Genomic DNA, 26,153 nt, shown 5'->3' with positions numbered 1-26,153 from the left:
ACGAGTAGGATTCGTACTGTATAGCACTGCTGTATACTGCGTGTGCATGTAGCTATACTTCGCCAGAGTGTGAATTTTGCAATCGTGCTGTAAAAAAAAAAAACAGTAAAGAGCATTTGAGTGTCTAGAAAAGTGCTATAAAAAATGTATTATTATCATGGCAATTGGGGGGTGGTCAGTCAACTTTCCCTTTTTTGAGAGGGTCGAAATGTTAAATATGGTGGTAGGGGCAAATCTCCCTTTCATTGGCAGCATTTGCCTAACAATACTTACAGGCCTAGCGTCAGAGAGCTGTTGGCTCACGCCTCTCTCTGAATTAAATCTTTAAGGACTATGATCACACTGGCTCTGGACTATGGAAGGCAATGCTGCCACCTAGTGGAGGAGTTGTGACAGTGCCAGAAAGTGTCAGAGACCACGTGACCTACCTCAGAATCCACAGAAGTGGTAAAAAGTAAATGATGGGGAAGCCATGTATGTATGGGACTGCGTTAATGCTCTACATGTAACTGATCTGGGACATTTGCAATTCAGATCTGTAACTCCATTTCACATATTTCACAAATGGCAAGAACCTCTACAATTTGTGTATCTCTTGATGCTTGATGCTGTATGTTGCTGTGGTGATAATATTGTGTGAACATGCCATGCCGACAGCAAAACCAGATTTCTAAATGCAACGTGAAACATGTAAGAAGGAAAAACTGGTCAACGCAATGAGATGAAAAGCTGCAATCTGAGATTCATGGGACATATGATAGTTGTATTTATTGAAATTCAAATACAGTCTCTGTTTAATATTTGTGAGTCTCCACTGACTTGAGATTAATAAAATATTTCTGTGTTTGTATTGGCCTTGGATCACTTACTTTGATGACCAGAAAAAAAAGGTCTTTTAGGCTCAGGTAGTTGTTTTTTTTTGTAACCGTGGCGTTGAAATCAACCCAGCGTTTACTATCACAAAGCAAACGCTCTTATCTTTAAATACAATTTGCCTTGGCTCAATTAAAATACTTCCGAAATGATTTGAAAACATCACCACACCCACTACAAACGTAGAGGTCATCTTAAGGTTGTGTGAACAAATGCAAGGAAACACAGCCAGTTCTGAGGTTGATAAGGTTTTTAAATTAATTTATAAAAAAAGCATTTTTTACCCACTGAAGCAGAACAAACATCGATCGCTTATTTTTTTGCCTTTCGCGGTGAACACATACAATCTTGAGGACAGACGCGCCAGAGCAGGGGAACAGAAAAGGGGGGGGGGGGGGACTGAGGTCGGGAGAGGAGTCTTCAAGCAAGGGTCTGCTAACACCATGGAGCCCACAACAGCCAAGGAAAACAACCGCAGGGGAAGTAAACAAAAACAACTAAAATAAAAGTCATTAAAAAAACAAGAACATTTAAATCAAGTGCAGATCGGTCTGATTCGAAGCAGGTTTTTTTTTTTTTATCTTCTTCTGTTCAGTTAAATGTATAGTTATTACCGGCTCAGATTCTTCTCTAGTCTGGTACATGCAAGCTTGACGAAGCGTCCGAATAACTACACATGGCAATCACGTAATGGTTTATCTCAGTTATCTGTGCAAGTATGAAAACATGTAGGGAGGTGTAACAACACAAGACCTAACCCGATTCGGCAGCAACGGTGACAACGAAAACAACTAAACAACAAAAAAACCTCCTTATATGGTTATTTTTTTTTTATCATAGAAAAGAAACTACACTCAGTTTCACTGAACCGAAAAAAGACTGGAATTAAAACCTTAAGTCCACATAGAAATGCTGCGAGTTGTGTTTTTTTTTTCATTTTTTTTTTCAAAGTTCTTTTTTTTTTCAAATGTCAATGCACCACCACCATCTTCATCATGTGTTCTTGCCAATAGAATAGTTTCTTGTTGTTACTCATTTACTCTATAGAAATGAAAGTACAACAAAAAACAACAAAAAAAAGTTCCTATGCTTCATGTCTGAACAACAAAATACTGCAGTCCTACTTTAAAAAGCTGCGACCGGGGGGGAAATGTGTGGATCCGACCGGGGGGGAAATGTGTGGATCCGACCGGGGGGGAAATGTGTGGATCCGTCTGGAGTTCACCAGGAGGCTAGCTGCCAGGAAATGGTGCTTTTGATCCCTTTGAGCTAAACGCACGAGTTCTGGTTCGGAATCGAGGTCCTGGTTGAGGGTTCTGGCCCCTCTCAGTGAGGCTGCTGCTATTAGAAAATGCTACCGGTTGGCCGCCTCTCCTCAGGCCTGGGGAGGGGTTGGTTGGTTGGGGGAAGGCGGCCGATGGAGGCTCCTTAAGGGTCCAGGGGCAGCAAGATGGTGGTGGCGGTGGTGGGGGTTGTTTTGGGGTTGGATTGGTATGGGGTAGTGGGTGGGGTATTGGGTGGGGTTGTGGAGATCGCCCTCGCTCACTGCCCAGTGTTCACGTCCAGGTGATTAAGGCGTCCCGTTAGGGCTGTTCTGCTCAGGGGCCGTGATGGCCAGGCTTGGCTCACAGCAGGAGAGGGGTGGGGGGGATGGGGTGTGTGTGTGTGTGTGTGTGTGTGTGCGTGTGGGGCGGGGGCTTTGGGCGGTTCTGTTTTATTCTTAAGGTGGTCCTCATCTTCCCTGTTTTCTTCTTATGGAAAATTATCACTGTTAAGGGTCCTGGGGTCCTGTAATATATTCCAACGTAACAAAAAAAAAAAAAAAATCTTCTCCATTTGGCACCTTGTGGGGTTGATGGAAGATAAGTGGTGGAGAAGACAGGACAGGTCAAGTGAATGAAAGAGAGAAAGAGAGAAAAATGAGGGAGGAGAGAGTGACCGACAGAGATAGAGAGAGAGAGAGAGAGAGAGATGGTGGATGTGGGTGGTGGTGTGTATGGGTGTGTGTGTGTGTGGGCGTGGGGGGTTCGAGAAGAGACTACTCGCTGGCGGCGGCGGTGGCTGCTGCGTCTGTGTCGGCCGACGGCTGCGCCGCCGCTGGGCCGGAGTTGGGTGCGCCGTCGCCGTCGGGGTCCGTCTTCAGGCGCTTGGACTCGGGCTGCCCGCCGCCGGACGGAGACTCGCGCTCGCCGTTCTGCCGCTTGGTGGGGAGGCAGGCCGAGGCGGACGCGTGGGTGGCCAGCATGTGCAGGGGACTGGCCACTGCGGTGGCTCCTACTGGGGAACCAGAGAGACACGTGCGTTAGGATTCAGACCAAAGATTCCCGACGAGACGAGACGAGACGAGCTGCAACGTTCTAAAACCTTGCGACTGCGACTCAACATGTTTAAAGCTCTGCGACGGCTTGCAACTACGTGCGACTTCTAATTCACACCGCTGCGACTCGGTGTCGTCGCGTCAGGAATCTTTGGTGTGAATTGGGCTTTAGAGTGTGTGACACAACACATGGAGAAGGAGAACCATAGATAGAAACATGCAGGAGACACGTTAGCTCCTATATATGACTACAGCATGCTCCTATATATACACTATATGACCATGACTGTGAGCAGGTGTGTGGGTGTGCCAACCAGGGTTGGCCATGGCACTGGTATCTAGTCTGTGTGTGTGTGTGTGTGTGTGTGTGTGTGTGTGTGTGTGTGTGTGTGTGTGTGTGTGTGTGTGTGTGTGTGTGTGTGTGTGTGTGTGTGTGTGTGTGTGTGCGCGTGTGTGCTAACCTGGGATAGCAGTGGCCTGGATGACAGTGGTGTGTGTGAGTGAGAGCTATCCTGGATGGCAGTGTGGTGTGTGTACGTGTACGTGTGTGTGTGTGTGTGTGTGTGCAAACCTGGATGGCAGTGTGGTGTGTGTACGTGTGTGTGTGTGCGCGTGCGTGCTAACCTGGGCTGGCGGTGGCCTGGATGGCAGTGTGGTGTGTGTACGTGTGTGTGTGTGTGCGCGCGTGTGCATGCTAACCTGGGCTGGCGGTGGCCTGGATGGCAGTGGCGATGGGCAGCAAGTGGGTGCCGTTCTGTGTGATGGGTTTGATGGGCAGCTGGTGGTGGCCCAGCTGCGCCTGCTGCACTATGGTGACCGTCTGCAGGGGCTGAGCCGACGCACTGCCCTGGATGATGCGGCCGGCCGAGCCCAGGGCAGTATGGGTAATGGTGGGCATGGCCTCCACTTTCACTAGAGGGGGAGAGGAGGAGATTGTTTTAAATCAAGAGCACGATTACAAGTCGAGTCTGTGACTAACCCAGGACGAAGCCATAAACAATTCCACTAATTTCACCATACTTTGATTTCAAGGTTAAATATCAACATCGCAGACTCTTGCTTTAAAGACCCACTCCAACAAAAATCAGCTATTTAACCTCGTTCATATGTCCGTTAGGCTTTTTTTTTTTTTATTATCATTAACACAAGTGAGATTAACGCCGTACGCCATGGCTGAGTATTTCTGGTCAGAACGACTAATCAGAACAGCCTGTTGTTGCGTGTCAACAGATGGCACCCAATCCTGACTGACCTTTGGGGTGGAGTTTTACAAAACATTTTGCAAAACAGCTTTTCTGAGTGCTCAAATAATAATCATGAAAAAAAGTCGAGGCAGACACCACTACTGGGTAGAAATGGAAGTAAAACGATGACAACGTCACAACTCTTACAGGGGCGAACCAAACTGTACAATGGAACCGTCACGTCATGACATGACATGATAGGAGCCGTTTGTTTTGTGTTAAAAAAAAAAAAAAAAAAAAAAGCCCACACCCAGCCTCACCAACAAAACCAAACCCTTAGCGGAAAGTTGACGAGTCATAGCGGCCGTCTCTCACAGGTAGTCAAGTCAGGTCACACAGGAAACACCGTTATGAGAAACGCAATCTATTGTACTAGTCTGTGTAAGACTGTAACACAGGTCAGGAGCACGACTAGAGAACAGGTTCACACGGTTGTGCAAAACATTACACTGAGGAGGAAAGGAATTGAAAGAGTTGCCAGTTTACACTTTTAGGGAATAAATGCACTGTACACTAACTGAACGAACCCAGGCTGTGCATTTCACACCTGTCATTTCACAGACCATTTACTCACTAGGAGTGAGTAGTGAAACATCTTATTTTTATCAACACAACACTATATAGTTATTCTGCCTTAGAATAACAGATTCATACTCATTTTGATGATGAGTGGGATCCATTTCATCCATCTTCCCACCGGGTACCAACATGGCGCTTAATGGGTAACAACCCATTACACTGAAAATGAACCAAGGCCATAAATGCCCACTGCGCTACTTTAATAAGCCTCCATGGGTGCCTCTCATATAGGGATTTATCGGTCCTTCCTTCCTTCCTCGATCCTCCCCCCGGTCATAGTCCCTCCTACTAATGAATTTGTGAAGGAAACGACGCAGGAACGAGCGGAGGATGGAGGAACGAAGCCCGATGAACTCGGTCTATGCCTGGTCTTGCCTCCTCTGGTTGCAATTACATGAATGAGAGATGTCCTCGTGACTTCGACTGTGAGCGATTTCCGGTGAACGAGGATCGAGGGAGGAAGGAAGGAAGGACCGATACATCCCTATATGAAAGGCACCCCATGAGCACCTGGATAACATCGCACCTGCCCATTCTCATGCCCTTTGACCCCTGCTGCACCCCGCCCCGCCCCTCACCTTTGGCCTCGGCGTGGTCCCCGTTCTCGTGCGGCTCGCTCTTGATGGTGGCGAGGGCGTTGGCGTTGGTGACCGTGTAGGTGTTGGCGGCGGCGGCCAGCGTGGCCACGCTGCTAACGGCCACGGTGGCGGGCAGCTGGTGGACCACGTGCACCGTCTGCATGAGCTGCGGCTGGGACGCGGCCGAGGTGACCGGCGTCGCCACCGCGTACGTCACCGGCTTCACCGACTGCGGCAGCTGCCGCTGCACAGTGATGAGCACCGGCTGGCTGCCCAGAGGTGAGCCTGGGGGACAGAGAGAGAGACAGAGACACACACACACACACACACACACACACACACACACACACACACAGACACACACAGACACACACAGACACACGTCAGTCCTGGAGTTAAGATGCATCAGAAAGTACTCCGTGTTCCTGAGTTTGAGTACCTGCATTTGTGACTGAGCTACGTATTTGAATAAGAAATCCCGACTGGAAACACGTGCATTGTACATGAAATTCAATTTGTTAGAAGGGTGCGGATTAACAACTGATTCGCATAAGATCTACTATGTCTACTGATGGAAACAATTTAAACGCATGTATTCACATCCGTTGCATTTCTACCCGTGTGTGTCCATAAACACTACCCTGAATAGGGATGACCTTTGATCCCACCGCTGATCAGAACTCCCAACTTTAGGGGATGTCCATTTTTTACTTGCGTAACACAGTGGATGAAAACACACGCAGATGCTCAAATCCTTGCGCCAAATTTTCATAAAAGCACAAAGAATATATGAATGAGCTGAATGTAAATCCATCGTGTGTGTGTGTGTGTGTGTGAGTGAGACTCACCTGCCGTGCTCTGGGCAAAGTGTGCTTCCTGTATGACGGCGAGTTTGGGCTGCACTGCTGTGGCGGGAGGCGGGGCCGGAGCCGGGGCAGGGGCGGGCTCAGACTCCCCGGGGACAGGGGAGCCCTCGCGGGACAGGCTGTCCGGGGTCTGCACCCCGCTGGAGTGGGCCGAGAGAACGCCCGAGTGGTTCGGAGAGGCCGGGGCGCTCCTGACGGGAGAGAGGAGGAGGGCTCGTCAGACAGGACAGGTCAGGTCAGGTCAGTCAGACACTGAGCATTGGGGTGGAGTAGCGAAAACAAGGCCTATACTGTGCACAGCGAGAGGGCAGAGAGTAGACAGCGCTGAATACAGAAACACTTTCCGTCAAAAATGTTTTGGAGAATATAGAGGAACGACCCATAATGTCTTTCACATAACACAGCCATGCAGAAAAACACATTCATCAAACAGTAAATTGCGGACAGAAAACTAGAAGCTGGACTATTTTGAGATTCGCTTTGGGCTAACTGTTACTGTTGGACTGCGCACTCGGCTCGAACAACAAAGCTGTTTATGGCATTCTGGGACAACTAAGCACACCTAATCAGCCCATCATAGGCCAATAAGGGCCGACTCATACTCCTCCAGTCCAGAGCAGGCCTCCATAGCGGATGGTCTAGACAGGCCAGAGGTGAACTGTGTGCCAGAAGCATCACCCAAACATCCTGGGGGTGATTCATTTGTTTTGCTGTAACTACTTGGGTCACAAGCGAGTGTGTGTGTGTGAGAGAGAGAGATGGATTTGTACAGGCCAAAAGGGATGCATGAGTCTGATTGGACTCATGTGAAAGCTGCTAATGGTTAGGGTGCGGCTGGGAAAACAAGCTCTTAGGAGACTCCTTATAACACACTGCTGCTGAGATGTGTTATCAATGTGTGAATGAGTGGCGAGTGATAAATATCATGTGTGTGTGTGTGTGTGTATTTGCCTGTGTTCTGCATACAACAAACATTTGTAATCTCTGCATACAAAGGATTGTATTTAAGTAATCTCTTCCTGTACACAACAGTGTTTTTTTGTTTGTATACAGTATGTGTGTGTGTGTGTGCGTACTTTGAATTATCCTTGTACTCATCATTAATGTTGTAAATGATGACTGTTGTAGAAAGAAATGGCTGATCTTTAATGCAATATCTACAGATACGCATTATCAGCAACCATTCATACAATGTTCCAAAGGCACATTCTGTTTACTAATCTGATATCGTTTTAAAAGGCTAACTGAGAAAAGATTGGAGAACCCTTTTGCAATTATGTAAGCACATAATGTAATCTGAAAACTGCAGCCCTGATTAAAAAAAACAATGCAACTGATCTCAATCTCAAATTGTGTGTGTATGTGTGTGTGTGTGTGTGTGTGTGTGTGTTACCTGGAGGAGAGTGGTCCCAGTGGGGTGCGGAAGCAAGGGACGCCCCGTGGGCGTCGTTTCCTAAAGGCCTGCTCGATGAGCTTGCCCTCGCACGACGGGTCGATCCTCCAGAACGAGCCCTTGCCCGGCTCCTCCTGGGAACGTGGCACTTTGATGAAGTAGCGGTTCAGCGACAGGTTGTGCCGGATGGAATTCTGGGAACACAGAGAGGGACATTTTCTATCTCGGTTCGCTGTGGTCTGAAAGCGGAGGCCGGTGACCTGGCTGGTACCAAACTTAGCCAGGCTAAAGTTACACACATAAGAGTCTGTCCCACACTCAATGTAATGGAAAGCATCATTGAAGCTATCGTTTCACTGGAATTAAGCTGGGCTGGGGGGCAGCGAGGCCACAGCCGGCTCGGCCCTCACCACAGGCAGATTCCTGGGAACCAGACAAATCTCAGAGCTCATTTAATTTGTGTTGGCATTTCCATCTGGCCCCGGATTTCAGATTTCAAACCAGAACAAAATGGACAGGCTGATATAAGGAGGGCTTTATACAACGGTAGACCTAAACGCAAAACAATGGCTGGCACTGATCATGTCAGAACTGAACGGCCTGGACAGTGCGTTTTCTTTGACAAACAAACAAATGTGTTAAAGGGTTCACTGATCAGTAAGTTGTGTGTCTGCTGGACTTTTGAAATAATTAGCATCACCTTCATGAGCTGACTTACGTTAGATGTATGTGTTGTTGATGCCCCATGAAAAGGATATCAATATCTCAATTGAAGTCTAGTTTTAGCCAGGCTATGAATGCTCTGCACCAATAACTGAATGGACATGTAATGCACACCACAAAAAAAAAAAAAAAAAACACATTTCCCGGATTGCAACCCTGGACATAACATCCGTTCACCAAGATATGGGCTGAAACAGCTTCTATGTTTCGCCTGCTACACTTTTTGTATAACTACAAAGCACCATAAAAAATGAACTTGAGGTCTATTTTGGTACTCTTTCCAAATTAAGGACATACACATGCAATGCCATGATTTCATCCATAATGAATTTACCAGATATACCCTCCAGCCAGACATCATCAGTTAGCCACACAAGTGCTGGGAGTCACTGTACAATATGCGCCCTGCTCCTTCTCTATTAGCACTGCAAGCAGCTGCAATAATGGAGGTTATTCATATACAGTACGCACACAAACTAATGTCAACCTTATCTGTTACACTTGGGAGTTAGCCAATGCTAGCAGTTCATGACTGTCTTGTCCTCTGAAGAAATACTAGGCTGCCATGCAATTTCCTCGGCAGAAGCCCACACAACTTGCGTTTCAACATCCAAGCGACAGAAAAACAAGAAAACCCAGGCAAGCCTGTCTGAACCCTGTGAATGAAATTTGGCCTGTGTTGATTCCCCTGTGATGAGCAGTAACCGGATTAGCGCTGTGTGTGTGTGTCTGTGCACTGCGGCCGCGCGCGCTCGCTCGCTCACCTGCCAGCCCTTGTCTGCAGTCCGGTAGTAGGGGTAATTCTTGGTGATGTGTGTGTAGATGCCGTTTAGTGTCAGCTGCTTGTCCTGGGCCATCGTTATGGCCTGGACGATCAACTGTGCATACGAGTACGGGGGTTTAGAGTCGTCCTGCAGAGAGACATGGGATAGGAGAGAGAACAGACATTTGGATTTTTATTCCTTTCTTTATTATATATAAAAACATAAACAATGATATATATATATATATACAATATATATACATAATACATATACATCATTTTTTTGTATGCAAGCTTGCAACATCTGCTGCATCACAAAAAAACAGGATATACAGTATCCCGACTTTCATACCATTTTCTACATTTCTCTATTGATCAGATCAGCCATCTGTCAGCGTATTATTACAAAAGCCAATCATTACCTAATCCAAAAGCAAAACTCATTTCAACCTCACCGACTTCCAAAATCCTCCTCTGCTCATTTAATAATAACTAAATCTCTGGCGGGCTCCGTGTACTAAATCCCGTCCATCAATCAAGCATTCCCATCTACCTGACGGCATATTTCCCTCGAGGCCGCGATGGCATCTGAATGACCAGGTGTGGACACCAGGTGTGTGAGGAGTGAGTAGGAGACACACACACACACACAGTGCTGCTCACCTTGGGACTGTCTCCACCTGAGGCCTCCTTGTCGTTCTCCGACTGCGAGTTGTCGATGAGCTGCAGGTCGGAGGCGGTGATGCGGCCTATTTTGTAGCCGGAGGAGCCGGCGCCCCGCGGACTGGACGGACACGAGTTGGCCGCGCTGAGCGGAGCAGAGGGGGAGAGAGGAGAGGCAGGCCGAGTTAGCACCAAGAATGTGTGTGTGTGTGTGTGTGTGCGCAAGACCTTTGATGGTGTATACATTTGACAGATTGAGTGTAACCCTTGATTGTTCTTGTAGTGCATCCAAGGAGCTTTAGGGCAGCGTGAAGCAGCGGTAAGAAGGGGCCTGTGTGTGTGTGTGTGTGTGTGTGTGTGTGTGTGTCAGAGAGGCGAGACCACACATGTAGGCACATCGGCTTGTGTGAATGAGAAACACCACAGAATCAGAGTGTACTCCAGGGTTATGTTGAATTACGCTGGAGCTCTTTATTCTCTCCAATAAAGGCGTAGACAAGAGAAATAAACATACTGGTTTACATTTGTGTGTGTGTGTGTGTGTGTGTGTGTATGTTTAATCATGCACAAATTGCACATGTGTGTGTGTGTGTGTGTGTGTGTGTGTGTGTGTGTGTGTTGGTGTTGACAGACGACTCTATCCTCTGGGGAAGCTGAGGACCAAGCCGTGGTGGAGCACCAGAGATCCGATTTGCTATTTGTTTTCATGTTCTGCTTCTGACCGGGCTGCTCATGCACTGCTGCCACTGTCCTCGTCTGGCCCAGCAGCAGTAAAGCCCAAACTCCGTAATGTGCGACGACTGCAATCAGCTCTGGAATTCTGCAGGACTCAGAGATGGCTCTCTGCACTGCACTGCTGCTGGCGCTGGTGTGTGTTCTGTGCATCGGTGTGCCTGAATGTGTGTGTGAGTGAATTTTTATGTGTGTAGGTGGATTGAGTGTGCACTTTGTGTTTGGCTGCCTTCTGCCTAGCAACCATGCTGTGGCCGCGCACACACACACACACACACACACACACACACACACACACACACACACACACACACACACACACACACACACACACACACACACACACACACACACACACACACAGCATGTGGTTTCAGCCATTCCTACTCATTCCTCTACAACCGAACCGAGAGCCACCACCGGCAAAGGAGCACCATCAAATAGAGTACAGTCTTCTATTCTGGACAGCTGAGATGAAACCAGAGTAACTGTCAGGGCCTGACAGCTTTCATAATTGCCTTACAGAAGGAGGCTTCAGTTCGAGTTTGGATGACGCTTCCAGGGCTTTTTTTAGTAATAGCCTGGATGAAGGACACAGTGCTAAATATTTCCAGAAAAAGTATCACACTGCCTTCAAATGAGTACCAGCATGTCCGTCTCTACATTGCAGGACATTTCTTTGTGGTGCTAATGTCAAGTCAAGTCAAGTCACATTTATTTATATAGCAAACTTAAAATGCAACGTAATTGACCCAAGGTGCTTGTGACAACCTTGTATAGGGGGGAGGGGGGTGGAGGCATATCTGGGGTGCATAACATTATAGAATCTTTTTAGGAGGGCCAGAACTTACTTTAGCATCATGCTAATAAACACTTCACATGTTATAGACGATACTGAAACTAGAAATGCAATTCCAAGGAATTACCAGTGCATGAAAATGCAAAAATAGATAGATAATGTAGATATGGTTACTAAGGTGTAGCTAGCGTAAACATTGTGGTTGCATAGTTTACAGAGAGTTGATAGTGTGAAGGTAGACAGTTTAAAGATGAAACATTCCAGTTCTAACTTAAGTAATGATTTCTATTCATGTTAAAATGTTGATTAGCTAACTTAGCTAATGATTTCTAGCAGTTACGCTAAAATGCTAATAATGCTAGCAATGCTACTTTACTAACAATACTAACCAGGTTGATTAGCTAACTTAACCGATGATTTCTAACAGTAATGCTAGAAATGCTAACTATGCTTACAATGCTAAATTTGCTAACAATGCTAACCAGGTTGATTAGCTAACTTAGTTGATGATTTTTTGCAGTTATGTTAAAAATGCTAACTATGCTAATAATGCTAACTATGCTAAACATGCTAACTAGCTAACTTGCTAGTGAGGACTTTTATTTTGAAACATTTGTTGCTAGGGTATCCATGGTGGCCACTATCAGGAAACAAGAAGTTACTGCAGTATAATCATGTTGGTTGCTATGGAAACGGTCATAAACACTTAATTTTAATGGTTGCTATGTTGGTTGCTAGGTACATGGAGGTTTCATGTAGTTGACTGGAGGCATAGTGGATGATAACTGACAGTTGGAATGGTTGAACAGTTCAATAGTTGAGTAGTTTCAATGGTTAAATGATTTAATGGTGTATTATTGCACTGAGGACTTTTATTTTGAAACAGTTGTGGACAGAGGAAACAGTGAATAGGATATGTAGTCTTCTGAGAGACTGTATGCTTAAAGTCAGAGAAACTGACAGTTGGTGCCCAGGTGGCCGGCCACCTGGCGTAAGATTCTAATTGCTGCCGTGATGTCATAATGAGCAATGTTAAGTCTATGGGGGAAATTGTAATAGTTTTTAACTAATAGTTTAAAAAGTATAAAAGTTACAAAGTTGAAAAATACAAAGCCCACATCACGTAAGTAAGACCTACGTGACATAGTTTGAATGAAGTTTCTACGTTAAACGGTTCTAGCTGATTTGCGTGCGTTAGAAGAAGAACTAGAAATGCAATTCCAAGGAATTACCAGTGCATGAAAATGCAGAAATAGATAGATAATGTAGATATGGTTACTAAGGTGTAGCTAGGGTAAACATGATGGTTGCATAGTTTACAGAGAGTTGATAGAGTGAAGGTAGACTGTTTAAAGATGAAACATTCCAGTTCTAACTTAACTAATGATTTCTATTCATGTTAAAATGTTGATTAGCTAACTTAGCTAATGATTTCTAGCAGTTACGCTAAAAATGCCAATTATGCTAGCAATGCTAACTTTACTAACAATGCTAACCAGGTTGATTAGCTAACTTAGTTGATGATTTTTTGCAGTTATGCTAAAAATGCTAACTATGCTAACTAGCTAACTTGCTAGTGAGGACTTTTATTTTGAAACATTTGTTGCTAGGGTATCCATGGTGTCCACTATCAGGAAACAAGAAGTTACTGCAGTATAATCATGTTGGTTGCTATGGAAACGGTCATAAACGCTTAATTTTAATGGTTGCTATGTTGGTTGCTAGGTACATGGAGGTTTCATGTAGTTGACTGGAGGCATAGTGGATGATAACTGACAGTTGGAATGGTTGAACAGTTCAATAGTTGAGTAGTTTCAATGGTTAAATGATTTAATAGTGTATTATTGCAGTGAGGACTTTTATTTTGAAACAGTTGTGGACAGAGGAAACAGTTAACAGGATATGTAGTCTTCTGAGAGACTGTATGCTTAAAGCCAGAGAAACTGACAGTTGGTGCCCAGGTGGCCGGCCACCTGGCCTAAGATTCTAATTGCTGCCGTGATGTCATAATGAGCAATGTTAAGTCTATGGGGGAAATTGTAATAGTTTTTAACTAATAGTTTAAAAAGTATAAAAGTTACAAAGTTGAAAAATACAAAGCAGGCATGGCATAAGCAAGACCTACGCAACAACGTTTGAATGAAGTTTCTACGTTAAACGGTTGAAGCTGAATTGGCTGCGTTAGAAGAAGAAGTTTAACTAGAAATGCAATTCCAAGGAATTACCAGTGCATGAAAATGCAAAAATAGATAGATAATGAAGATATGGTTACTAAGGTGTAGCTAGGGTAAACATGGTGGTTGCATAGTTTACAGAGAGTTGATAGTGTGAAGGTAGACAGTTTAAAGATGAAACATTCCAGTTCTAACTTAACTAATGATTTCTATTCATGTTAAAATGTTGATTAGCTAACTTAGCTAATGATTTCTAGTAGTTACGTTAGAAATGCTAATTATGCTAGCAATGCTAACTTTACTAGCAATGCTAACCAGGTTGATTAGCTAACTTAACCGATGATTTCAAGCAGTAATGCTAATGCTAAATTTGCTAACAATGCTAACCAGTCTGATTAGCTAACTTAGTTGATGATTTTTTGCAGTTATGCTAAAAATGCTAACTATGCTAACAATGTTAACAATGTTAACTATGCTAACCATGCTAACTAACTAACTTGCTAGTGAGGACTTTTATTTTGAAACATTTGTTGCTAGGGTATCCATGGTGGCCACTATCAGGAAACAAGAAGTTACTGCAGTATAATCATGTTGGTTGCTATGGAAACGGTCATAAACACTTAATTTTAATGGTTGCTATGTTGGTTGCTAGGTACATGGAGGTTTCATGTAGTTGACTGGAGGCATAGTGGATGATAACTGACAGTTGGAATGGTTGAACAGTTCAATAGTTGAGTAGTTTCAGTGGTTAAATGATTTAATAGTGTATTATTGCTGTGAGGACCTTTATTTTGAAACAGTTGTGGACAGAGGAAGTAGTGAAACAGGATCTGTAGTCTTAATGAGATTGTATGCTTAAAGCCTGAGACAGAAGGTGCCTCTCATATAGCGTTTACGCGTCCTCTCTCGCTCCTCACTGATCTACATAAAGAATGATGGAGCGGCAACAATGGGATAGTCTAGCCCTTCTTCTATCTTTCTTTATGTAGATCATTGAGGATCGAGGAGCGAGGGAGGACATATAAACGCTGCTTGAGAGGGACCCACAGTAAATACTTTAAAAGTTGTATGTAGATAGTCTAATTAATGTTGATAGACAGAATGTTTAATGGATGTTGATAGGCAGATTGTTTAATAGATATTGATTGACAGTTTAATGGGTGGATGAGTGATTGGTCTGAAGAAGATGAATGGATAGGTTGGATGGAATGTGCCTTATATTCTTGTTAAGAGAGACACTGATACAGCTCTCTGAGAGTAGTTGATACAGGTGTAATCAATTTAACTGGCTAGTCTTAAGAGAGCCAGAGTGTACTCTTAAAGCCTGAGACAGAGTAAATAATTTAAAAGTTGAATGTAGATAGTCTAATTAATGTTGATAGACAGAGAGTTTAATGGATGTTGATAGACAGATTGTTTAATAGATGTTGATAGACAGTTTAATGGGTGGATGAGTGAATGGTCTGAAGAAGATGAATGGATAGAATGTTGGATGGAATGTGCCTTATAGTCTTGTAGAGTGGAGAGACACAGCTCTCTACTGAGAGTAGTGGATACAGATACAGGTGTAATCAATTTAACTGGCTAGTCTTAAGAGAGCCAGCCTGAGACAGAGTAGATTGTTTAAAAGTTGAATGTAGAGCGTCTAATTGATGTTGATAGGCAGACTGTTTAGAATGGGTGGATGAGTGAATGGTTTGAAGAAGATGAATGGATATAAAGTTGGATGGAATTAGGAGGACTTATATTGATACTGTTGTGCGCAGAGGATACAGGGGAACAGAATATGTAGTCTTCAGAGAGAAACTGACAGTTGGTGCCCAGGTGGCTGACCAGCTGGAGTAAGATTCTAATTGCTGCCGTGATGTCATAATGAGCAATGTTAAGTCTATGGGGGAAATTGTAATAGTTTTTAACTAATAGTTTAAAAAGTATAAAAGTTTCAAAGTTGAAAAATACATCCCTCCGATGTCCTAAGTAAGATCTACGTAACACAGTTTGAATGAAGTTTCTACATTAAACGGTTCAAGCTGAATTGCGTGCGTTAGAAGAAGAATAATAAGAAGTTGAAGTAGAAGACTAGGAAGAACAGTACAGTGCATTTTCATGCACTGTAATAATAAGAAGACTTGGAATAACAGTACAGTGCATTTTCATGCACTGTAATAATAAGAAGTTGAAGAAGACTAGGAAGAACAGTACAGTGCATTTTCATGCACTGTAATAAGCTTGAAAAGGATAAGATATAACTGCAATGAGAAACATAAGTATTTCTTTTCAAACAAAAGAAAATGCCTTACTAAAAAGGTAATATATTCACATAACTGCTTGCACAGCATTCTGAAGGGATCGTGTTTTATTTGATCAGAAGCTCCATAAGTAAAAGCCAAGCACCCTCTGACATCTCCTCTTCTGTGTTCAGTTCTGCATCAAGATTGGCTTGGAGCCTGAGCCCAACTGATTGATATAAACGTGGGAAGGTTAATCAAATCTGAAACCAGAGCACCAGATCAATCAAGGTACCTAACCACAGGTTACCACTAATTGGGAGCGTTCTAGTGAGCTACAATATTGCCTAGTCTAGCCAATACCTAGCTGCAATGGATCACACTAGATCATTAATAGACCACCCAAGATGGTGGCAAAATCAGCCACATCATTTCCGTTGTTCGCTGCAAGTCAGGGAATTAACCTTCATGTGATAAGACAGCCTGTGGGTCGCTGATCAAAGCTCTGCGCATAGAGCAGACCAGTGTCCTGTCCACAGTAGTAGTGCTCTGGTGGGGACTAGCGGTGAGAGGGTGTTCCGAAGGATGTGATCATCCTCCTGGTATGCTGGAGAGGATTGAGGTGTTTTGCTGCGGTCAGACCACAGGAGGACAGCCACACGAGGACTCAGTGTGCTGTGAGCCGCACGCAGACCAAAAGGCTTCATTTATGTGGCCTTCAGACCTCAACCACAAGATTGAGACTTCAGCTCTTGGGAGTCTGCTCTGTAATGGAAATGGACTCAAACGTTCACGTTGTGCTCTGATGAGGTGACGCAGAAGGCTCAAATTAACAACAAACTCCACCCGGAGTGCAATAACCAATGCATTATGGTTCTTCCAGGTGAACGGCCAAGATAAATATCTGCTACATGACAAAAACTGCCAAAGACATGACCATAGAAGCTGGCAGGCAGCAGAACTTAAATACAGACATATCCAACTTCCTGTCAATTCAAGCAGTGCAAAGGTCACCCGTGGCAGGATCTGTGACTTTTCCTCCATATTCCTGAGCACAGCATGCCGGAGTCTTCTGTTTTTGTGCAGCTGCATAGTGCTGCTTTCAACTGAGCGGGGGCTGGATTTTCTATTGGCCAACACAAGGGCCATTACATGAAAGAGTAAAAGGTTTCTGTTTCTGTTTGATGTGTGTGTGTGTGTGTGTGTATGTATACTGTATATGATCAGACTCCTTTGCTTGAGCAATAAAACCCAATTAGACAACTAGGACATAATATGCCAAGCTCAACATTCTCATTTAAATTCATATAAATCCACGTTCCACATACATACAGTACTAAGTTGGACATGTTGTGTCTTTTCAAATTAAAGCTTGATGGCACTATTTGCAGACTGGTTTCTGCCATTTCCCCCCCTCATGATCTGCTTTGAATGCAATTACAATATCAACAAGCTAAGAAGACTCAGTTGTCAGTGTTGCTGCACCACGCTCTATTCAAATGACATGTTGACAGTCTATTTTTGGCATTTAACAGAACACGCATAGTAGGCATATGCACTGCCCCCGCAGGCCTGGAAGAAATACGTAGGCTGCATGCCCACTACCTACAGTATTTCAGTACCACAGAGGAATGGGTACAGTCGTGAATTTTGGGAACAATTTGGTACTGAGGTATCAGTTCTCGTGACATCCCTATTGGATACGTCAATTACCCCGATATAAAAAAAAACACCAACGATTATCAGGGGTGTTTAATAATGGTGACCCAGATATAACGGAGAGTGTTTTACTGTACGTCACTGAGTGTGTGTGTGTGTGTGTGTGCAGTCGTTCAATGGAGACCCGAGATGGAGCGTTGTATTGTATGTGACTGTGTGTGTGTGTGTGTGTGTGTGTGTGTGTGTGCGTGCATGTGTTGCATGGCTGCATGTACTGCATGTTTGCCGTTGTGCAGCTACCTGATGGTCCCCGTGGGGGACGGCAGAGGGCTCATGAGGTGGGCGATGTTGTCTGGGATGTTGATGGTGAGGGGCGAGATCTGCGGCTGCACAGACTTGATGGGCGACTCGGGGGCTTCACGCTTTTCCCTCTTCACGCTGGACAGCGCTGTGAAGGTGATCTTGATGTTGGTGCTGGGGAAACGGAAGGTGCACCTGCGGGCAAGGAGGAAGAGGAAGGAGGAAGAGGAGACAGAGTTAGGATGGACCAGGAAACGGGGTGATAGAGCTCAGCGGCAACGTTATACCAGAACAGAGCAGTCTCAGTCTCCAGAGGGCATGGCATCACAGCCAGCATGAAATTAGGATAGATAGTTAGATTGATAGATAGATAATTACTTTATTCATCCCCAAGGAAAGGGTGGTGTTGCATTACACGATACAATGCGCAGCTTAACGCAGACATAAGGTAGATGCAATGAACATCATACAAAGAAATAAACATATAAACTACTATACATAAAATAATCCCTGTGCCTGTCCACTGGACACTCATCATTCATAACCAACAATAACTGATTCTCTGAAAATAAGCTAACCGGTTCTATTCCCTGATCCAGGCCCCTCAGCCAGGCCAAATATTACCATGGCAGCCATCTCTCTCAGAGTAGGGCAACAGTCCTGCAGGGCCAACAGATAAAATTAGCCCTCACACACACACACACACCGACTTGATCTCAAACACTGTGAGGCTTCTCATCCACACAGATATGTGTACACACGCACACACACACACGGCGAGAAAGTGAGGCAAAGAAAGCGAGCTCCACAGTATCACCACGGACCATGTAAATAAATCATGCCATCTTATGGCCGGGGGACTCTTGTCAGGGTTGCTGAGGCCGAGGGCTGCGTTTGCCCGGCGCCAAGCCCCCTTGGGCCAGGATGCCAGAACGCCATGGCATGCACTGCACTGCACTGCGGCTGGTGCCAACCTCAGACAAAGCCATCACACACAGGCGGGAGAGGAGGACAGAAAACAAGACAGGGCATGAAAAAAAAAAAGAGTGAGAAAAGGGGGCCGACTTGAAAACGATTTTACTTTTAAGAGCTTAGGCTAACTTTTCTCTCTCACTATTTTTACCTTATCGTCATGATTGTGAAATTCCACCTTTTCTGGGCCAGAAAAAAAAATTCACATTTCTGAACGGTATCTATTATCCATTTCTGTTGCTCTTCAGATTAACTAAATTTGACGACGTTATTAGCTCTAAGGAAGAGAGTGCGGTCACTATGGGCACAGAGGACTCAGGAGATGAGCTGATACTGTACATACATGAGCCGGACTCAGAGGAGAGGAGAGGAGAGGAGAGGGAGATGGCTGGAGAGGAAAAGAGCCACTCACAGGAGGGGGACAGGAGCAATAGAGAGACACATTAGAAGGTATGGGAGGAGAAGGAAATAGAATTGCAGCTAGGAGGCATACATGAACAGAGAGAGAGAGAGAGAGAGAGCAAGAGAGAGAGAGCAAGAGAGAGAACAAGAGAGAGCAAGAGAGAGAGAGCAAGAGAGAGAGAGAGAACAAGAGAGCGAGCAAGAGAGAGAGCGAGAGATGTGATGAATTCATGAGAAGAGCGGGGAGGAGAGGAGGTTGGGGAGACTGCAGCGGTAGAGTGAGGGATGGGAACAGATGATGAAGGGAGAACCGGTGTGGATAAAGGTGCAGAGAGAGGGACAGAAGGGAGGGAGGGAGTCTGTCTGGAGTGGAGACGTTTATCACCATTTCCTCTCCAACAAGGGAAAAATCCTTGGACATTTTGTTGCATGAATCTCATCTGCACTGCAGTCGGGCGCACACTGTCCAGATGCAGGCGGGGATTTGTCTTTGTGGGCTAAATCAGCCACTTTGGAAGGGAAAAACAGCTCTGTGGTTGGAGGCTGGATCTATGCACATCATGTGCATCCAAGAGATGACCAGATACACTGTAAAGCACAAGCTATGGAGAGGTTACATGCGCTGTGCTCTCTCTCTCTCTCTCCCTCTTTCTTTCTCTCTCTCTCTCTTTCTCTCTCTCCCTCTTTCTTTCCCTCTCTCTCTCTCTGAGGGAGAGGTCCTCTCTCTCTCCCTCTCTTTCTCTCTCTCTCTTTCTCTCCCTAGCTCTCTCTCTCTCTCTCAGAGAGGACCTACGTAATGGGCCAACAGAGCAACGTTGTTACTCAGCAACCATCAATCTCAGAGCAATAATCCCAGACCCCTCTGAGCCGCCACCCTCAGGGCCCTACCTGATCAGATGGACAGCACTGCTGCTGCTGGGGATCATGCTTTTAGCAATCCCCACACACACACACACACACACGCGCACACACACGCGCGCACACACACACACACACACACACACTCGAGAGAGAGAGAGGGATGAAAACAAATAATCATGGGTGGTGGGTAGTCATCTCCGCCTCACGTCCAGCCCAGATAACGTGGGAGCTAAAAACAGGACAGGAGAGGCGTGCATTGTGCTCCGGCGCAGTGGCATGGCAACCACGAGGGTTCCGTTAGTGCAGGAATGCTGCCTGCAGACGTCGCATTCCATCCAGAGGGGGGCGACCTTGCAGAGACTGAGGAGGCCAATGAGAAACACACACATTCACACACAGGCGACTTTATAAATATACACAAGCTGGCTCACATGGAGCCACCATCACAGCCACACACATACACACACGCGCACACACACAAAACACAAATACATCTTCTGCTGGTTTAAGGTCATGGCACGCAGGTCCATACGTGAGACTCTGAACCAGGTTGTGTGCCACGCCTGCGTTCAGAGTTGAGAAAAGGAGCAGAACTGCATGGATGCATGCACAAGATGGCTACATGTTCTCCCCTCTCTGCTCGCTCCAGCTACATGCTGAACCACTTTAGAGCGGGAGGTCGGATGAAAGCACCTCTTACGAGGCTGGCATGGAATGCACTGAAACTCCAAGCCATTGTGAAAAGAAGTGTAGTGTTGTTGTGTGTATGCAAGCGAGTGTGTGTGTGTGTGTGTGTGTGTGTGTGTGTGTGTGTGTGTGTGTCTGAACACCACAGTTTTTCCTTTTCTTCAGTCACATTTTAACATTCAGGGAAGCACCTCTGCCAATTTTCTAGCCCCCACTCTCCCCACCCCCAGACTCCCCCTTCATTGAAGCTGGAGTTTTGCAACAGCGATCCAGACTTTGTTAAATCAGAGCAGGAAGAGACAAGGGAGCTTTAAAATGTGAGGGAAGCAAACATTTGTAAGAGGAAGCCAGTTCATTTTTCAACGTCCCCCCCACTCCACTACACTGTACCAAATGGAAAAAACAGCTCTCCAAAAGAACACACCATTTTGAAAACTAAGTTTAGCAGAAAGGAAGACCCAAAATAAAAGGCAACCATACTTCACAAACCCAAATAGCTGCAGGCAGTAGCCTTGTAAAGTGTAGTGTTAGTGTAAGGGACTGTCTGTGTGTGTGTGTGTGTGTGTGTGTGTGTGTGTGTGTGTGTGTGTGTGTGTGTGTGTGTGTGTGTGTGTGTGTGTGTGTGTGTGTGTGTGTGTGTGTGTGTGTGTGTGTGTGTGTGTGTGTGTGTGTGTGTGTGTGTGTGTGTGTATATATGGTGAGGAAAGCTGGATGCCAGGGAGGGTCGGTTATGTCATTCCACTGGGGGTCCCCTTGGTAACCACACAGGCCCAGTAGACAACATATGCGCGTTGTCACACACACACCCACACCACACAATGCTCTCAGTGTTTGTCTTTCAGATGACAGCCAGGTCAAGGTAAGAATCACACCAAAAGCATATAAGATCTAGATGGATACCTGAGCTCCTCTCATCACAGTCAATCTATCAGTGCGCATGACCTGCTCATTATTAAACAACATTAATGTGTCAAGCCAATGTGTCTTTCTGGAAAACGATTCGGGCTGGCATAGGCCTTAATTAAAAGAAAGACAGAAAACACACATTACACACTTGAGCCCACGGAAAAAATCAACAGAAAGAAACACAAAAGTGAAATCATGGAAAAACGCTCCTGAAGACACACCAGCATATGCAGGTGCTTTATACGTATATACATTCACTGCCTTGAGAAGAACTAAGGTTTATTTTTGCATGTAAGAGTTATTTAAATAGGGGCTTATTAAACATGTCTTTGAACGCAAACACCGCTTTTTCCATCAAGTCATACCCTATGGTCATACCACTATCTACAAAGAAAGACCGTTTACATCACAGGTGATCACTAAACACAACACTCTAACCATCACGACCATATGCCCAAAACTTCATCCATGTTATCAGCAACACATTACCTGTCAAGATCTCCTCTGCAGCCAAGTGAAGAGGCTCAGGTCAAACACTTGAGGTGACTTAATTCCCAGTGTTGGTTTTGGTGTCTTACAACCAGTGCCTGGGACTTCATTAAAGGCTATTTAGTCGGCGTGTAGGGCTCGATAGTGTAACCCTAACCCACTTCCTCCTCCTCACGGAGCAAGCAAGCGACCGACCGCAGCTCATTGAGAAGGGAAGCCAGGTCGAATGGGGGTAATGTGTGAAACGTGAGTCATCTGACAGAGAGGAAAAAACTAGCGCCGAAGTGATACATTTGTGCTGATAACAATGTCGGTAAACCAGTGTTGTGGCTCAACGAGAACCACCCTGGCTATGGCTGCAGCAGGGACTTAGTCATCTACTTTCTGACTGATTAAGCACCTTCCAATGCTGTCTGCAGGTTTACTCAGAAATGATTAGGGGTTTTGAACGCAGCAACAGGAAACATGCCTATGTCAAATTCTGCACAAAGGAACGTAGACCTGTGCCATCAAGACCCCTGCCACTGCAGGGCAAATGGAATTTGGGTTTGTTTTGAGTCCTTGAAAACAGCCTTGTGTACAAATTCTGACAACAACATTCTTACCAAACCACAGACACATTGCTGAAATCTGACCACTACCACATTCTGTGTACGTGAACAGAATATCTCACTGAGCTGATTAAGAGCAATAAAATGTGAGAAGGCAATGAAGTGTCACTTTTCAGGAGGTACTTATCCCCCCTGTCCTGTTGTTTGTTATGATATGATAACAATCAATGCATCACTTCAGGGCTGCTCCTGTTTGACCTTCCTCCACAACCGGGTGGATGGTTTACAGAAGTAGTGTGCATGCAAAGAAGGGAACTGTGAATGCATGTGACAGCAGTAGGTCAACGACAAATAATCAAGAAGAGATAAACCTCCTAGTTCAGCCTTTGATGTCAAGGTATAAAAGCCAGAGACTGGGAAGAATGCAAGGTATTAAGGATGTATATATAGACTATAGGCTTATACAAAGTTTGTATTGTAACAAGCTTCATCTAGAACAGTTGGGTCTCCAACAGAGCTCCCTTCATAACGTTTATGTTTACATTGCAGGATGGACCTTTGTCCTAAAAGAATCCACAACATGGCACAAACAGTGGGTACAAAATGAATACATTTCTGAGTAGAGACACAAAAACAGAAACTCCTTATGCAGTCACAATTTCACATACCTGTGTATTTGCTTTCTAAGATAAAAAAAAAAAAAACAAACAAACAAACAAACAAACCCTCCCACAAAAACACTGCGCGCTGAATATCAAAATCACAAACCAACCTGTAGCTACAGTACATCAGGGTGTTTCTACCCTCTCTCATTACATTGCACTAAGTTCGTTAAAAAGTAACGTTTTTTATACCGTGACCGATGTACACCTACACTGTGGTCAGACTAGAGGAGTACGTGTGTGCTGCGTGTTTACATAGCTTCAACTTCTGCATGTCAGTAAAAACGTTGTATCAAACCAAAATATACTCCCCAGCATTCGTCCGTAGTGGTCACCATTATGTGAGTTCAATGGGATTTCTCAAAACACTCTTTCCCCCCACAGAGAGCAACATTTCTTTTAGGTTAAGTTAGTTGAAGGACGACCCAGACTAGGCCACCCTGCACGGCACAAAGGCTGGCTGATTATTTACACTAGAAGGAAACATTTCCTGTTTCAAGCCAACGTGCTTTACTCGTGCCGAGGGCCAATTTTACAGTAAGATGGGTCAACAGACCAGAAAACAACAGGAGTCTGAGGTAAACTGTAGAAAACCTAGACAGACACCGGGTATGTGGGGGTTTAGCAATATGGAGACGTGCTTATTGTGGTTATCTCGCTCATTCCAGAAAAGGGCATTCTCAAAGGCGTTAGCTACTAACGCCAGGTGTAACACGTGCACCGAAGAGGTCATAAACAATAACAATAATAAAGGCGATAGGGACATGCAGTGAGTAAACTTACATTCTTGGAAGCTGAAGAGGAGCTGCACCTCGCCTCAGGAACACCCCATCCACGAACACCCCATTTTTGCCAAGGCAACGCAGGTAGAAGTCACCGCTGCCTGTGCCATCCTCGCCGGCTGTGAAGATTTCAAGATGTCTTCGGGATATAAAGCTGGAATGACCCATACTCACATCCACAGAGCCTTGCGACGAGTTCCTCCCTATGGTTACCGAGCGCTTTTTCATCATGTATTCGAATTCACGGCCCTCGAGCCGGGCAACAGCCGGCCCAGCCAACCCGCTTACCACCGCCATTTTCTGGATAAATGCTATAATTTCCAAGAAATAATTATTCTAACGTTAGTATCAAGATGTCCTATGATGTGCTTTACTTGGTATCGCTAAAGGCCGAATTGGGGACAGGGCATCTAAATTAAAACAGAAAATTTCGAGGGGAACGTGGGGCACCACAGACAGCGGCTCCGACCCACCGCCGCGATACAGAGAGAAAGGGAAGGAGAAAGAGCCAACCAAACAACGCAGGAGGAGTGTATGACATGATTGACACAGTGCGCGTCCAATCATACACGAATGTTATTACGCAGTTCGGTTATGTGCACCAATAAGAAAAGAGACATGGAGACTTTGTAGTCTGAAGGTCGGTTGCGCTGTGGCTTAACACGCATGTGTTTGCTTACTAGAAATACATGCAAAACAAGGCACAGATTTTAGTCCATCTCTAGAACCAAAAGGAAAGGAATAAGCGTAGTTGAATAGACAAAATTCCTTTGCAGCCATCTGTATGACATGCAGACGATTTGTATGGTCTAATTTGGCTAGACAGTTTATATATTTAACCAAGTCAGAATAATTTTATAATTTACCTCGACCTAATGAAATAAATCAATTGCACTGATCCACGTGGACGAAAGTGAAATAGAGCATTTTGCACCAGTCGTCAAATAAGAACCATTACTGCCTTTCGCAATTTGATTTTCGGACACTGCATCCTCGACAGCAATCTGCCCAGCCCCGGTAGGGGATCCTATGAAAAATCCATGCATGAGTTTACATATCTCTCTGTCTGCAGCAGCTGGAATTTGTATTTGACTTCCCAGAATGCCATTCGCTCTTACTCGTTTCGAGCATGGAGGTCACTGTAGTATATTTGCACGACGATGAAACCTTCTGTAGTGGTCATTGCGGATCAATTTTCTCAGGCCTATGTGTCGTCGATGTTTAGTCGAACAGTATTGGGTATGAGAGTAAAGTGAACGTGAGTAAGAGTCAGATCTTGCCCGAGGTGTCTACTCGTGCAGGGAGACATGTGCGTTTGGTGACGTCATCGGGTTGTTTCGTCTCGTTTCACACACCTAGGCCTGATATGTTTGTAAACACGGGAGAGCACCATGGGGTTGGGGTGGCCAGTTGCCGTCGCCCTGCCTGCCGTCCATAATGTATTGCAGTTTACTTGATATGCCACGGCACCTTTTCCCGTGCCATTAGTCCCCAAAGTTGGCTTTAGCCTGAGGAAGAAAATTATCACAAATCATATTCATCCGGCTGATGTTTTTTTTTTTTAAAAAAATACTGCTGCAGTGATGTAAAAAAACAAACAAAAAACAAACAATGATAAAAGACAATTGGAGTGATCAAAAGGAAGTATATACATAGTGGCTCACATCTTGAATTAGCCAAGTAGTCGAGACATTATAGGCCTAGGCCTGTAGCCTACAGTTTTCATAAGATTGCAACAATAGCCTTTTATTAACAACGTTTTAAAGGTTGCCCTCATGACCAGCTTTTGTGTCCTTTGAAAAAGTTTGAACAACTGACACAAAGTCTTGCAGATATGACAAGATATTTAACTGTATAGCCATATAGCCTAGGCCTACATCTGGGTGTCAAGTGGAGATTGAAATTACACTGTGTGGCCACTAGATGGAGACTCAATCAAACTACTGACTG

At 45.0% G+C, this 26,153-nt stretch overlaps 1 protein-coding gene across 2 annotated transcripts; it reads right to left on the bottom strand.

Moving 5' to 3' along the window:
- Positions 1-742: 742 nt before the first annotated feature.
- foxk2b (forkhead box K2b) lies at positions 743-24,675 on the bottom strand. Of its 2 annotated transcripts, none has more exons than XM_062532049.1 (9): positions 24,205-24,675; positions 17,892-18,086; positions 10,000-10,144; positions 9,338-9,484; positions 7,851-8,044; positions 6,440-6,648; positions 5,592-5,876; positions 3,890-4,102; positions 743-3,150 (listed from the first exon to the last, which is right to left on the bottom strand). In XM_062532049.1, exons 1-9 carry the CDS (start codon positions 24,498-24,500, stop codon positions 2,912-2,914), a joined length of 1,923 nt encoding a protein of 640 aa, XP_062388033.1. In that variant the 5' UTR covers positions 24,501-24,675; the 3' UTR covers positions 743-2,911. The 2 variants fall into 2 exon arrangements, with proteins under 2 accessions (XP_062388033.1, XP_062388034.1); XM_062532050.1 differs by having other exon boundaries at positions 743-3,147.
- Between the last annotated feature and the right edge of the window lie 1,478 nt (positions 24,676-26,153).

The sequence above is a fragment of the Sardina pilchardus genome, chromosome 3, assembly GCF_963854185.1.
Source record: "Sardina pilchardus chromosome 3, fSarPil1.1, whole genome shotgun sequence".
In the NCBI taxonomy this organism is placed as follows: domain Eukaryota; kingdom Metazoa; phylum Chordata; class Actinopteri; order Clupeiformes; family Clupeidae; genus Sardina; species Sardina pilchardus.
The sequence above is the reverse complement of the archived record's forward strand: the minus strand, read 5'-3'. Positions and strand labels throughout refer to the sequence as shown.

Excerpts from the sequence above, each read along its gene's own strand:
- foxk2b (XM_062532049.1), bottom strand. The coding sequence starts at position 24,500 with ATGGCGGTGGTAAGCGGGTTGGCTGGGCCGGCTGTTGCCCGGCTCGAG. Across the intron at positions 6,649-7,850 it reads CTGGGACCACTCTCCTCCAG|GAGCGCCCCGGCCTCTCCGA; the intron begins GTAACACACACA and ends CTCTCCCGTCAG. Across the intron at positions 3,151-3,889 it reads CCAGGCCACCGCCAGCCCAG|TAGGAGCCACCGCAGTGGCC; the intron begins GTTAGCATGCAC and ends CTGGTTCCCCAG.